At 42.3% G+C, this 14,030-nt stretch overlaps 1 protein-coding gene across 1 annotated transcript; it reads left to right on the top strand.

Annotated features, from left to right (window-relative positions):
* The first annotated feature begins 2,357 nt into the window (after positions 1–2,357).
* dtnbp1b (dystrobrevin binding protein 1b) lies at positions 2,358–13,813 on the top strand. Its single transcript, XM_008301058.1, has 4 exons — positions 2,358–2,513; positions 7,057–7,224; positions 10,307–10,450; positions 12,011–13,813. The coding sequence occupies exons 1-4, from the start codon at positions 2,465–2,467 to the stop codon at positions 12,364–12,366; spliced, it is 717 nt and encodes a 238-aa protein (XP_008299280.1). The 5' UTR covers positions 2,358–2,464; the 3' UTR covers positions 12,367–13,813.
* Positions 13,814–14,030: the final 217 nt, after the last annotated feature.

Here is a 14,030-nt window from a genome sequence, read left to right as displayed (position 1 = left end):
TTCACATTCCTGCTGCTCCGTAGAATAAGTCACAAAGTCCCCATTGTGTCATAATGTAAGCCTATCGCATACCAAAACAAACACAAGAGCCGACAATTTCTGCTAATACTCGTTGTTTCTCTGTGCACCAAATCTGGTTTTGCAGTCACAGCAAATATCTGCATTGTATCCAACACAGGTCTGATATTACATCCCACTTTGTGTGAAAATAAACACATAGTAATGGATTTGCACTTTTGCGGGGATTCAGAAGTGGAAGTCGAAAGACGAGCCTGTGTGCAGGAGGGCTGTGGAAGGCCCGAGTAAAAGTAGCCTTTAGGGGACACTCATTTGAAATTGTGGTGCAAGTAGGCTGCTGGATGTGGTCATGTCAAATAATAATGACAAGTACCGTAATTTCCGGACTATTGAACGCACCTGAATATAAGCCGCACCCACTAACTTTAAAAAGAAAACAAGTTTTGTACATATGCAGGCTGCACTTGTCTATAAGCTGCAGGTGTCCACGTTGTAACATGAGATATTTACACAGAAAGATTCTTTTAATTAAATATGTACCGGTAACATACACATATATGTACTCTAAATGCTTTTTTCCGAACAGTGCCTGTAACACAGCTGGTTAAAAAAATACAGCAGCCTACCAGGAAAAGTCATTGATCGCTATCTTCATCTTCCTCCTGCGCACTAAAACCACTAAAGTCGTCTTCTTCAGTGTCGGAATTGAACAGCCTCAGAATTACTTCGTCACACACTTCCTCAGTCTCTCTTTCGTTGTCACTCTCAATGTCACTTTTGTCTCGAGGCAAATTCGGAAAAATCGGAAAAATCCATAAATTAGTCGCATCATTGTTTAAGCCGCAGTGTTCAAAGTGTGTGAAAAAAGTAGTGGCTTATAGTCTGGAGTTTACGGTATTTCTGCCAATTTGGTACAGCAGTCATACAGTATTTCAGTATCTCATCATGGTTCTGACTTACCAGACTCCAGGTCGTCTCCGCTATACAAATGTCAAAAGATGTCTCAAGTACCTGCATCTTATGGTGAGATACCTTTTAAAACAATTTCATAGTAAAAAAAAACAGACAATCCTTGATATAAGGGACAATATATTAAATCTGCAAGCATTATCATTTCAAATTTCAGGAGGTCTGGATAGCAGAGGCTGCTCTGAAAAAAAGCAAATAAGATACAGCACGTATGAGTGGTCCCTGTAATGACCAAGATAAGAGCTTAAAAAGTAAATGTAGTGAAATTACCCTGAAAATAGCCTCAGGCTCGCACAATTAATACTGTCTGCGCACACAGGTAAACAAACGGTGGCTCTAGTCCCAGGCCTTTGGCAGAAATTAAAGGCCAGCAAGTCCACTGACACTTTCAACTGTTTATCCGTCCATCCATCCATTCGTCCATCCAGGCTTCAAACACAACCTTCTCTCCACTGGCACAGCCTATAGCGGCACCTGATATGTGAACCGCACTACAAAGTGTAAATGAGTGGCTCAGCGGTGACTTGAATTGGCTGCTGATGACTTATTCTATAAAAAGATATATTTCCATTTGAAAAGAGGTCCGTCAGTGTTACTTATCATTGCTGCCGCAGCCACTTAAATGGAGCCTGTTAGCGCTCTGACTAAATATTCTTTAAACCTAAGGAATCTTACCAAACAAGAAATGTGAAAGGGCTCTAATTGAGTTTACTGCTTCGAAAATCCTGCTGAAAAGGACTCTCAAATGTCCTTGATGAAATGTGAGCTCAGTTTAGCGTTGCCCACACAAAAGAGACGTGGTGGCCAAGTTTGTACGACGAACGCTTCAACACAAAGATTTGCATTTTGCCGCGCGAGCCAAGATGTGAGAAAATGACTCAAGTTTGTCAAATCTAAAGCTGGAGTTGATCCTGAAGGTTTGAATTGCCCTTGATGGCGTGCTTCCTCTTTGCTTTCACCTGCAGACGGTTTGGAGCGACTTCTCACACTATAGCTACAAATGAAGGGCAAAGCTAGTGAGGTTTGGTCTCTGCGCTTCTATATATGGAAGCACGTTTACATGTAAAAACACATCCACAGATACAACTCACACAAACTTAAAGCAAATAAAACGCAGACTGCAGCTTTACGAGAGCGACGAAATGGCAAAGCAGGTAAATAGTTCTTTGCCTTTTTATCGTCAATAAAAGTGGCTGCATAAAACAATACAAACAGGTGCATGATCACCCACGCACCCACAAAACACACGCCAGCCTCCTTTCCTGTTCTGCTTCCTGCATTCATAGAACTCGTAGCAGATGTTTCTCTACCGCCGAGCAGATATGGTGTTAAAAGTCTTGTGTCGTCTGCACAAATAGCTATCTGTACAAGAGGAACTAAGACTGTTTTATGTGATTTACGTCATTATTGTTTCCCCTGTCTGAGTTGAGAAAGACAGCAGACAACTGCGGGTGTGTGTGGTTACGAGCTGAGCACAATGATTGTTGGAACAGACACGTCACGTAACTCGGCAAAGACAAGCTCAGGTAGTATGACGTTTTACAATTCATCTGTTCTATCATGAGCTGTCATAGTAAGTTTATTATTAAGGAATTAGCGGCCTTTATTCGTGCTTCAGTTTAGTCTCATGAAGGAAACTGCTCTGGGTGTTCATTTCAGAGGAGGCGGCTCAGCTATGCTTCCCAATTAGGAATCATGTGTCTTTTTAATTGAATCAAATGATGTTCTTTCATTTGACATCATCTGCTGTGACTAACATAATGCAACTGACTTAGCTCCTGTGAATCATCCCCAGATGTGTACGTCTTTGTGAGCATGCGTTCGTTGTCGTACATCACTTGTTTTTGAGGCAGTTACAACTCTACATGTGCACTTATGTAAATCGGATGCTATGTCTGTATAAATATATTCACTCTTACTACATGTATTTGCTGTATTATATATGCTCTTGCTATAAATTCATCAGCACAAACTTAACCCTGTAGGCTAAATTAGTCCAAGCTAAAAAATATCCCCTGTAGCTAGAGGACAGCACATTGCAAGACATTGTTGTCTGATCGATGATAACGATGATGAAAAGACCAGGAAGATAAAGGGGAAGAGACAAAATGGAAAGAAAAGACTAATAAGAAAGAAATTATACGTAAAGTGGTTTTATGTTATAAAGAATCCCAGAAAGCTTACCATTAAACATAGAAGATGATATTCATGTGAGCGTTTCAGGGGAATAAACCATCCATATCTATGCTTAATGTCTTTCTTAGGTTAACAATTTATTATTATTTTTTTAATTTTATTTTGTAAGTGTGTCACTTGGGATGTATTAGACACCGCCGGATTTTCGTTCACATTTTATATATTTGACTCATTTAGGAATCATGTCGTCCTCTTGGCAACTCTCAAAAGTGTTTGTTTGTATGTATGTTTGATGGAGAGAGAAAAAAAAGGAAGACAAGGTTGAGACTGGCAGACAGACTAACAGATGGATGCATCCAGTCAGTAGGTACATAGATGATGTAAATAAATAGTCAGTGCAGGCTAATAATGGAATGAGAATTAGATTACAGGGAGAAAAAAACAGGATCCAGCTCTGTCGGTGATGCTGTCTGTCCACAAGCCCTAATTATAACTAAACACATTGCCCTGCTTCTCCCTCAGTCCCCTACCCTACACAATGCTTGACAAACTTAACAAAGCTTCCCCGAGGCCCCGTAATCTAATAGAGCAGTCTCTACAAGACATCCCCACACACAAACACACTTACACGACAGTCAGCAGCAAAGGGAAGGACCGAGTCAGGAGGGGGAAAGATGAGGGAGTAATGGGACAAAGACGAGTCATCAGATAAATGAGATAGATTGGAGGCCGAGTGAGGAATGACAGGGAGAGAGACGGAGCTATTCTTTTCCAAGTCTCTGAGGACCGTCGATGTGTGTGAGCTCTGCTGGGATCTCATTGTTCTTTTGTGTGTGTGTGTGTGTGTGTGTCCATCTGCTGATGCTTTTATCTGGACTCTGGCCTGTGTGAAGGTGTCCAATCCCTGATCCTAACAGTAGGGAGGCTGCCTGGGGAGAATAATATATATATAAAAGTACACGTCGCAATGTGCAGCTCTCAAGGGCTTCCTTGGTAACATGAAATCCTGCAAATCAACTCGTAATTGCCAGTGTGGCAAAAGCTGGGCTTTAGTTATTCATTATAGACTTACACAGCGAGCTTTGGGCAGTGGAAGAGAGACTGCAGCATTATCGATTGATCTTGTTGTGGAGTAATGGAGAAAATGAACAGGAGTAAATTCAAGGCATCTTTTTTTAACCCATCAGTCCCTAAATGGGATGGGGCTTTTTTGTGCATGTTAAACCAGGATGAAGATAAGGGTCACATCAGACATTTTATGTAGTGACCTGGCTCTTGCCTCCGTAGTTAGTGGGCGGATTTATATAATGCTGTCATCTACCAGGGGGAGACGAGAGAGCTAAAGAGACAGCCTGTCCGAGACTCCAGGCTGCAGCAGTGCCCACTCACACAAACAAACACACAGTCGTGTCTCCAGCACTTCAGAGGACATTACATTCATTTACATTTGTTTCCTGGAGACTTACGAACCCAAAGTCGTACTTATGACTAGTTGTCTAAACCTAACCCTTACACTTGCCTTATTCTTGATACTAAAATATAATGACTTTACTTGTGGAGACCCCAAAATGTACATGGACCAATCAGAAAGCTAAACCAGGGGTTTCCTTCCTCAGATTATGACTTTGTGGGGTGACAACTCACATCCATCTGCACAGTAAAGACAGTTAACTTACAGTGTTATGTTATTTAACAAAAAAAAAAAATGCTTTTTTTCTGTCATTTCGGACCATTTGATAAACAAAAATGCCTCTTCTGCTTGAAATGTAAAAAAAATAAAAGAAAAAAATCTCATCAGAAAATTCCTCTATGAAGGAAAACCCCTGTAAGCATTAAGTGTTGGGGGAAAAATATAAAATAAAAAAGACAATATTCTGGCATCTAAGGCACCAAAACTAATGTAAAATATCTGAAAATTACTATCTCATAAAATATAATTTTCTATAGTTAAAATACTTTTATTGGCCTCAAATTTGCACAAGATTATGTGTTTAATATGTGTATCATGTGGCTTCTTTAACGTTTTATGTATATACATATGTTTACAGTAAATAAAGTTGAATTTAAAAGTGTCACCTATTAAATTAAAAGTAAATTATTATGAATTTGCTAATGTATTTTAAGTTTTTTTTATGAAAAAAAATCTTTTAAAAAATGTTTATTTTATGATTAATTCTGATTTTTAATCTAATATTACATTAAACATGTACATTTGCATCTTATTTAGGTTATTATGTTAGTGTTTTATTGTCATTTATAAATGCAGAAAAATCTGTGAAATTAATATAAAAAAAACTTCCATAACATAACTGATTTATTTTAAATTGTATAAGACAGACCGTTTTCATCTAAACCCTAATATACGTAAACTCTGTTAAACGTGCAGCAGTCCATTGTTCTCTCTGGCAGCAGTGATAGATTTTCCTCCAGAACCTTCCCTTTGATGTCCCACTGAGGATACAGACAGCAGGGGATGCATCTTGGTTTACTGACGTGTGAGCAGCGCTGGGGTTTTTATGTGTGAGACTTCTCTGAGTGTGGTCCCTCCTGTGCAACCCACAGGAGACAGAGTATTGTGTTACAGACGGTGCGGTGATTTGGAGAATGTGTGTGAATGCTTCAGGTGCACCAAGCTCCTCATCGTTCTGCTTCAGTGAAGACTGACCTCAGCTTGTGGAGGATGAGTTGGGCTTCCTCCAGTCTGACCAGTCATTAAAATAAGATCACAATTTCTTTCACAGAAGTCAGTGGATGCTTTTTTCCCCCCTTTTCTAAATTGCCAGTTGCTGTCAGTGAAACATTTTCGAGCAGATTTCTGGGAAAGTAAGTGGACAGCAGCTCTTCTGGTGGTTCTAAAAGCTTCAATAGAAACACACTTATGAGGACTCCCAGGTATATTTGGCCACCGTGACATTACATTGCTAATGGTCCATTAACATTCTGAAAAGAGAAGACTGATGGTTTCAGAAGGAACTTCAGGAGGCTTTCTATGCTACACTGGATCAACCTCCTCTGAACAGAAGGGGGATGAATTCTGGTAGATTAATCGTAGCAACTGGATTTGCTTGAGTTCCTTGAAGACGTTTCACCTCTCACCCAAGAGGCTTCATCAGCTCTGACTGACTAGTTGGGAGTTCCAGATATTTATATCCTTTATATCCTTAAGGAGCCATTAACACCTGAGTTTTGGTTTCAATTGGCGGTTTGTTGCTCCTCCCCCTCATTATGCGAGTCAGAAGTACTCCCTCTGCCACAATGGGGTTCGTTATGGTCTTTTGTGGTGTGGATGTGGTTTCATCTACCTGGGGAGAGTTCTCAAGACTGAATTCTAAACAGGTGAGAGGTGATGCCTCAGACCTCCACCTCTGTTGAGGGATGGTCTTTCCAGTCTTTCCCTTCTCTCAAAGCGTCTGTCCTGCCTGGTCAGAATCTGTACGTTGTTGTCTTCAAATGAGTGTCCTTTGTAGTTAAGATGCAGAACACCTCACCACTCACCTGGCAGATTCACAACTACTCACACCTAGAGACATGTGAGTCTTGCTGTTAATGAACCAGTCGAACCATTTGGGACTCTCCAACAGTCAGAGCTGAGGAAGCATCGAGTTGGAGAGGTGAAATGTCATCCACCTGCTTTCTGCTGAAGCTCCTAGGATTACAGAGACTTGGATGACTGAGAAATCTACACACAGATATTGGCAGTTATCTAGATTTGTATTTTTTTCGGCTTCTTGTGACTAATGTTAGCAAACTTTATATTCACTTTGATTACATAACAGACATTACCGAACCAGAACACAGACTCTTTTCTACTTGTAACTACAATTATACTGCATTATATCATTTGCCTTGACTTTATGAGCATAATTTGTGCCCACAGCTCTGCTATTTTGTAAAAGTCTCACTTTGAAAAACTTCATTCTCTTGTGTTTCTAGTGGAGCTGGATGCAGAGCACGCACAGAGGGTCCCTGGTGCAGAACAGGGAGGAGTCCCACCGCCCCAGGTCAAGCTGAAAGAAAGGCAGAAGTTCTTTGAGGAGGCCTTTCAGCAAGACATGGAGCAGTACCTGTCTACCGGCTACCTGCAGATCGCTGAGAGGAGAGGTGAGAGGGAGGAAGTTCCTCGCCACAGTCGTGCTCGGTGATGATATCCAAGCAGCTTGAAATTTAGCATTTCTTCTGGTCTGATGCCTGCAGTGCAAAAAAAAAAAGAAAAATATGTTGAGGAGTTGAGGTTTAGGTGGTGTTGTGTGTGTGTGTGTGTGTGTAACTTATTCAAGGGTGAATGCAAAGCCATCCAGCATTCAAATGAATTCATTTCAGAGTCCCGATACTATCAGCTGAAAACCTTCACACTTCAACCGCATATCACAAGATTGAGCCATAATAGCTTTCTGCAGCGAGGCTCCACACTCAAAGTGCCTGTCGCTTAACACACAAGTAGAGTCATTACTGTGAAAAATGCCACCATGCCATATAAATGTAGTCTTCCACTGGGATTATGGTAGAATCCTACTCGAGTTTACCCCATATATTGCTGCCAGAAGTCTGCTAAAATACCCAAAGGATGTGCCGGGATGAGGGACCGCATGAGAAATACACCCTGCCTCCGAAGATGTTATGGACTCTGCCGGGCAGTGTTTGTAATGTGATTTTTCTTCTTCTTTTACTCATCTATCCCTCTGCCTTAATCCGCTGGAAATGGCTTATTAGAGACGATTGTGGAGCAGCGAGGAAGGAGGGAGAGAAAAGAAAGAGACTTAAGGATGGGAGAGGGAGAGAATGTGGGAGGCTTATGTTTCTGCTGTCACTCAAAATGGCTTTTTTTTTTTATCAATGCAGTGTTTGTTTTTAATAAACCTCAAAAAACAAAAACAAAGCCAGTTCCGAGGTGCAGCGGAGTGAAATATTCGCAGCTCATTATCCAGAGACTAAGTGTAGATTCATTCATGGTAAAATAAAAAAAAAAAGGGATGTTGGAGATGTTTGCATTGAGTCTCTGGTGGAACTGCAGTGTGAGAAATGAACACACTGCGACTCATTACCCTCCATGTAGCTGTAAATCCCTGCAGCAGGGCGGCGCCACTGAAGAGCAAAGAGACAGAGAGAGAGGAGAGAGATATAGGGAATAAACCCAAAGAAGATATTCAAGAAAGAGCTGTGGATGTCATAAGCCACTGAGCCATCAAACGCTAGTCTCAAGGGTCTTAAACGCACTCTCTCACATAGACACATGTACTCTCTGCAATCTCACTGCAGGCAAAAAAAAAAAAAACTGTTCTTCCCAGCAGGGGAACCTTTTAGGCAAGGTCACAGCGGGGCTAAAGGAGGAACATGTTGCAGGCAGTCGCACGGAAAAGATGCTCTCAATGCACTGCTTCCTGGTCCAAGACTCTCACAACATCCCCTCAGTGCCTCTGTGTTGTTTATTTCTTTTCCATTCGGGGCTAAAAAAAAAAAAACTGAATCAGCATCCTCCATACTATGTTTTATGAGGCAGAATGGCTGCTGTGTGGGGCTGATTTCATGGCCAACAAGGGAGACGTGGAAACGCACGTGAGCAGAGGCTGCATACTGAGGCGTCATTAGGGAGATTTAGACCTCCACCATGTGTCACAGGAAGCACCGCTGCTGTCTTCATTAAAAAAAGAGGAGAAAAATGTGCGTGCAAGAGTGGTTTCCTATAAGTCTGACAAATTCACCGTGTCTCCATTTGTCAGCATATATGTGTCTAGACTCAGTTTACATATATGTGTTAATGTACATTCAGATGAATTGCCAAAAGTAGAGGCATCTGAAAATGTGTGTCTGTGTGTGATCTTTTCTTTCTTTTTTCTTTTTTTTGTATTTGTGTGACTATTTAAAGGACAGGGAGACTTTGGGGGCAGTCTCCACGGGAAATAACATTCCCCTTTCTCTCTTCACTCTCTATTCTGCTCTCCCTCCCTGTGCCGCCCTCTTCTGCTCTCCTGCTCTCCTCATTTCCTTGAGGTACGGTAGCCAATGGCATCTTCTCTCACTGCTCGGTAATAACCAATCATGTCGCTTCTTCCTCTTGTGCTCACAACTCACAATCCCCCCCCCACCTTCCCACCCACCCCCCTACCCCCCCTGCCATCCCTTCAGTGCACTGACTGGCTGTTTGTGACGCATGCAGCACATCATGATAGTAAACAGAGAGGTCGCAGCCCCGCAAGGTGGTGAATCCAGGAGTGACTTAGCTGCTGTGCAAGAGGAGTTTCCAGTGATTAAAACATTTCCTGATTTTGGGTTTTGTGTTGAACAAGATGCTAATTTTAATGTTGTTTCAGCTACATATTAGAGAGAACAGCTGGACGAAGCATCCTGATGCGCCTCCTTATAATCAGATCAGTACAACAATACTAGACTGTGCACGATGCAAAATCAGCCGTGATGCATTTATGTTGAACATACAGGAACTTATCAGCTGTCCGTTTAAATCAGCATATTGCATGATGTTGTCTCCTAATATACCTTAAAGCAAGAGTTTTCGGAAATATCGTTATTTGCTTTCGTGGTAAGAAGATTGTTGCCACCAGTTTTTCCCAGTCAATATAAGGCTTTAGCCAGCAGCCAGGTAGCTTCCCCCAGCAAGACAGCAGTCCTGGTTCTGTCCAACAGTAGAACACCAGCCTGGTTGTACAGATGAGCGTGTAAGCTGGACTGTGTCTGGTCCAGTGACTTCCTGGAGTCAGCGCTGATTCCCAGCGACAACAAGACTTCAGGAAATTACTGCTCCAGCTTGAGATGCTCTGTAACGTGCAGGATTTACAGGTGCTGAAGGCAGACTTTGTTGATCAGTGCTGGCTTAGCTGTTTCCCCCTTCCTTTTTTAAAATTGCTTGCTTAAAGGTTTTGTAGGTGTTGCTTGTCTTCTTCATATATAGCTCCCCCCAGATATTCTAATAATACCTGCCAATCCATCCTTTGCCACACTAATGCTTTGGGTTTAATGGTAAACAGAAAGCTCTTTGAATGCATTGTACATAAGCTTACCCATTTCAAATGCCATCCAGCTTGATTGTGCTCATTTGCTTCTGCCTTTGTTTTTGAAGAGAATAACCAAAAAAAAAAAAAAGAAACCCAACTCTTTTCCTGGACTCAGCCTCTTGCTTTTGGATACTTTGGTGTTTGCTAAAAATCTCACTATCCCATGTTGTGTCCAGAGCCAATAGGTAGCATGTCGTCCATGGAGGTGAACGTGGACATGCTGGAGCAGATGGATCTGATGGACATGTCCGACCACGAGGCTCTGGATGTGTTTCTGCACTCTGGGGGAGAGGACAACAGCGCTGCTTCACCTGTCGCAGGTAGGAAGCAACACAGGAAAAACACATGTGCAAACACAAACACACACATACAGGTCTGAGCGAAAATGTGAATGCAGCATGTGATATTTTATTCAATTCTATCCATTCTTTTTAACATAGTCCATCCATCCATCCATTCATTATCTATACACCACTTAATCCTCATTAGGGTCGCGGGGGCCTGCTGACTCAGGGTGAAGGTCACCAGTCTATCACAGGGCTACACTTAGAGACAGACAACCAAGCACACTCACATTCACACCTACGGACAATTTAGAATCACCAATTAACCTCAACATGTTTTTGTACTGTGTGGGAGGAAGCCGGAGAACCTGGAGAGAACCCACGCTGCACGGGGAGAACATGCAAAAGAAAGATCACAGGTGTCCTCACCAGAAGGCGAACCGGGGATCTTCTAGTTGTGAGGTGTCAGTGCTAACCACTGAGCCACCTTGCAGCCTTTCTAACATAGAGGAACATGGAATCTCGACAACAGAGTGAATGACCAAATAAGCACTATATTGGAAAATGATAATGAGCAGATCAAGAGTGAGAAACCACAAGTCTGTAACAAGTTTGTCCACCTTTTGAAACACATGGTGCCACAAATCTGCGACACACAGCGTTAATAAGGTTGCTTGTGGAAAGTTGTCCGACTGTCTGAATGGCTCGGTGAAGTTGGTGGACATTTTGGGGGACAGGATAGTCAGACACATCTATGGAGAGCTATCTGAAATGATTTCTCTCAGATTTCTCAGATGGCAAATGGTAGTTGTGTGGATATTCAGGTGTCTGGCTGCGGTTCTTACTGAGTATGCCAACAGCTGGTCTTGTATTTGCCTTGTCATCTGTGGCACCATTAAAGCTGAATTTAAGGGTGAACTTTTCTCGTCACTGGTTATTAAGGTGTCTGCATACTATCCAATAATGGTCTGGGATGCAGATAAACTCAGTGATTCAGGATTTGTCACCGGCAGCTCAAAAGCTTTTTGTGCAAACAATTGGCTAAATTTAAGCCTTTTCTAACTAAAACAATTGAAGAACTTTCCCTCTAACTCAGAAAAGAGGACCATTTGCATTTTGCTACGTCTATATTTTTGCTCAGCGTAAACAACTTGCTAAAGCTAATTCATTTCCAATTCACTGAAGCACAAATATGTGACTCAGAAGATTGACAAGCACATTATTTAGACATGATGCACCAACAGCATCTGTCCATATCTGCTCGGGAAACTTCTTGTTGCTTCTGCAGCATCTGACAGCTCATTCTCATCTAAAAATAATTTGAAGCTAGTGAATCTCTGCTACGTTTTTTTTTGGGGTTTTTTTTGTCTGTAGGCGACTGAGCTTGGCCAATTTCTAGCAAGTCAAAACTGAACCTATGAAGCAATTCCAAAAACTTGAACAGTGCCCTCCTTTTATTTGCAGCCCCCTTTTCCCTGAGATAGCGCATAAATATTGAAGGCTAATAAATAATGGAATTGTTTGGGTTTGTAGGAGGAAAGGGGCACAGTTCCCCACAGGCTTGTGCGAACGCTGAAACTATCCTGTTCTTCTCAGGCCCAGACGTCGAGTCCTTCACCACAGAGATCAGCCTCCAGGTTCCCACCCAGGCCGAGCTGCGGCACAAGCTTTCTTCCCTGTCGTCCACCTGCACCGACTCAGCCAGCCAGGACACAGAGGCCGGGGAGGAGGATGAAGACGAGGAGGAGGAGGAGACTGAGCAAGGAGGAGGTGGTGCTGGAGGAACGGTGGGAGGAGGAGGAGGAGGAGGAGGAGGAGGAAGGAGGAGAAGAGCCCCGGTGGTAGTGACCCTGGACGAAGAAGAGGTGCACCCCGACACAGCGTTGGTGGACAGGGCGGATCAAGAGGAGCAGACCAGCAAAGACTGTGAGGAGAGCAGGCCGAAGGTTTGAGGAGAGTAGGACTGGAATCAAACACCCACAGCTGCCAAATCAAACTCAGATATATAACAATATTGGCTTTGTTCTTATAGTCCTTTCATACATATGATAGAAGATACACTGAGGTTGCACTAACTGCCATATGACCTTGCCTTAAAAGACCACTGACGTTTTCAATTCGAATTGAATCTTGTAAACAGGTTTGAGTTCCCTTTAGCATAATGGCACTGAATGGCTTAACATGCACATGGATAGTTTGACTATTTTCAGAAAATGCTCTAATATTCTGTTTCTGTTTTCGTGCATGTTGAGACCGGGAGAGACCCGAGACAGGAAGTGACGATAAAGATACACTAAAATCTTCCATGTGACTCCTTGAGGTTGTTTCCTTTCAGGTCCCATGCTAATGCTTTAGCATTTGCAGCGCTCATAGACCGCAACTGTTCTACGTGTTCCATCTGCTTGTGTTGGGGGTTGCTGGAACTGCTTGCCACCAGCTCTATCAGCATTAAAAAAAAAAAAAAAAAACATCTTACTGCAGGTCACATAAGTGATGTAAGTTGTTAATCATTAAAAGCAAGTCTTGTTGGACTTTGTGTTGTCACCCAAAAAGTAGGTTTTCTAGCTTAGCTGCACTAGTATCTTCTGGTTTTCACATATATGTACTTAGAGATTTCAACTGCAATCCCCACGAGAGATCTTTTAGCGCTTACAGCTTTGAAACATGACATTAAATCTTTGTAACTTGTCTTCCCAAGAAAAAAAAGCCCTGATGGTGTTAAATAATTCACAAGCCTCTCTGTCAACAGCTGCCACCAAAACTATTTCTTTGATATCTCAAAACACGAGCGACTAAAATGTATTTTCATATTATGGGCAAATTGGCGATTTAGCAAATGCTAAATAATTAGCAGAGGGGGCCTGACAGATAATCTGCAGAGGTCGCAATGATAAAACTTTCATAATTGTGTGTATATCACGAACCTCGGAGAGCGTTGTTTTTACTGGTTGATGAGCTTGATTCTATAATATTTAAATAACAAACTACCGATTTCATACTTTTGTGCCATTGGCAGCGATACACAGGGTGTAACAGCCGGCAGCCACCTGGCAGTGGGGTGAATAACACAGTACTGTATAGCTAGACACACTGATGAAGTTCAGGTATCAAGATTTCAATGATTTAACACACACACACACACACACACACACACAGAGGCAGGAGAGTGACCCTTTGCCATTCCTTTGATCAGTAATATTTGGGTGAACTCCTCCGTTTGAACAAGGACCAAATCCCTGTTGTGGACTGTGTGCTATGCACTGGACAACGCCCAGAAGGTTTAACTGTATCCAGACCTTTTCTGTCAGGAATTGTTGACATTTGTGCGATGTGACAGCATTATTTCTTTATCCTCTGCCTACAATTTCTGACTCGTTGGTAATAAATGTTTCTCCCCCAGCGCTGTTTAATTTTCCTCTAAGCGTTCCAGGAGCAAGTTCAAGACTGAAATGTGAGCAGAGTTGAAGGTTTGAGCACGTTAACGGCCCTTCGCTCTTGATTTACCGTCCGTCCTGAGCATCTAACAGACGGAGAGGAGGCACAGCAATGGTAGAGAGCATTCTGCAGGACAGGAAAAAGGTCTTGAAATACAGAGGTGTTGTTTTTGGGGAGAGTA

Source organism: Stegastes partitus, unplaced genomic scaffold, assembly GCF_000690725.1.
Source record: "Stegastes partitus isolate 25-593 unplaced genomic scaffold, Stegastes_partitus-1.0.2 Scaffold34, whole genome shotgun sequence".
Classification (NCBI taxonomy): domain Eukaryota; kingdom Metazoa; phylum Chordata; class Actinopteri; family Pomacentridae; genus Stegastes; species Stegastes partitus.
Note: the sequence above shows the minus strand (reverse complement) of the source record. Positions and strands in the feature narration are given on the sequence as shown.

What these genes read in the sequence shown, in the direction of transcription:
- dtnbp1b (XM_008301058.1), top strand. Translation starts at nt 2,465, where the DNA reads ATGATTGTTGGAACAGACACGTCACGTAACTCGGCAAAGACAAGCTCA. An exon ending in CTCGGCAAAGACAAGCTCAG is followed by an intron (nt 2,514 to 7,056) that starts GTAGTATGACGT and finishes TTGTGTTTCTAG; the next exon opens with TGGAGCTGGATGCAGAGCAC. An exon ending in GCAGATCGCTGAGAGGAGAG is followed by an intron (nt 7,225 to 10,306) that starts GTGAGAGGGAGG and finishes TGTTGTGTCCAG; the next exon opens with AGCCAATAGGTAGCATGTCG.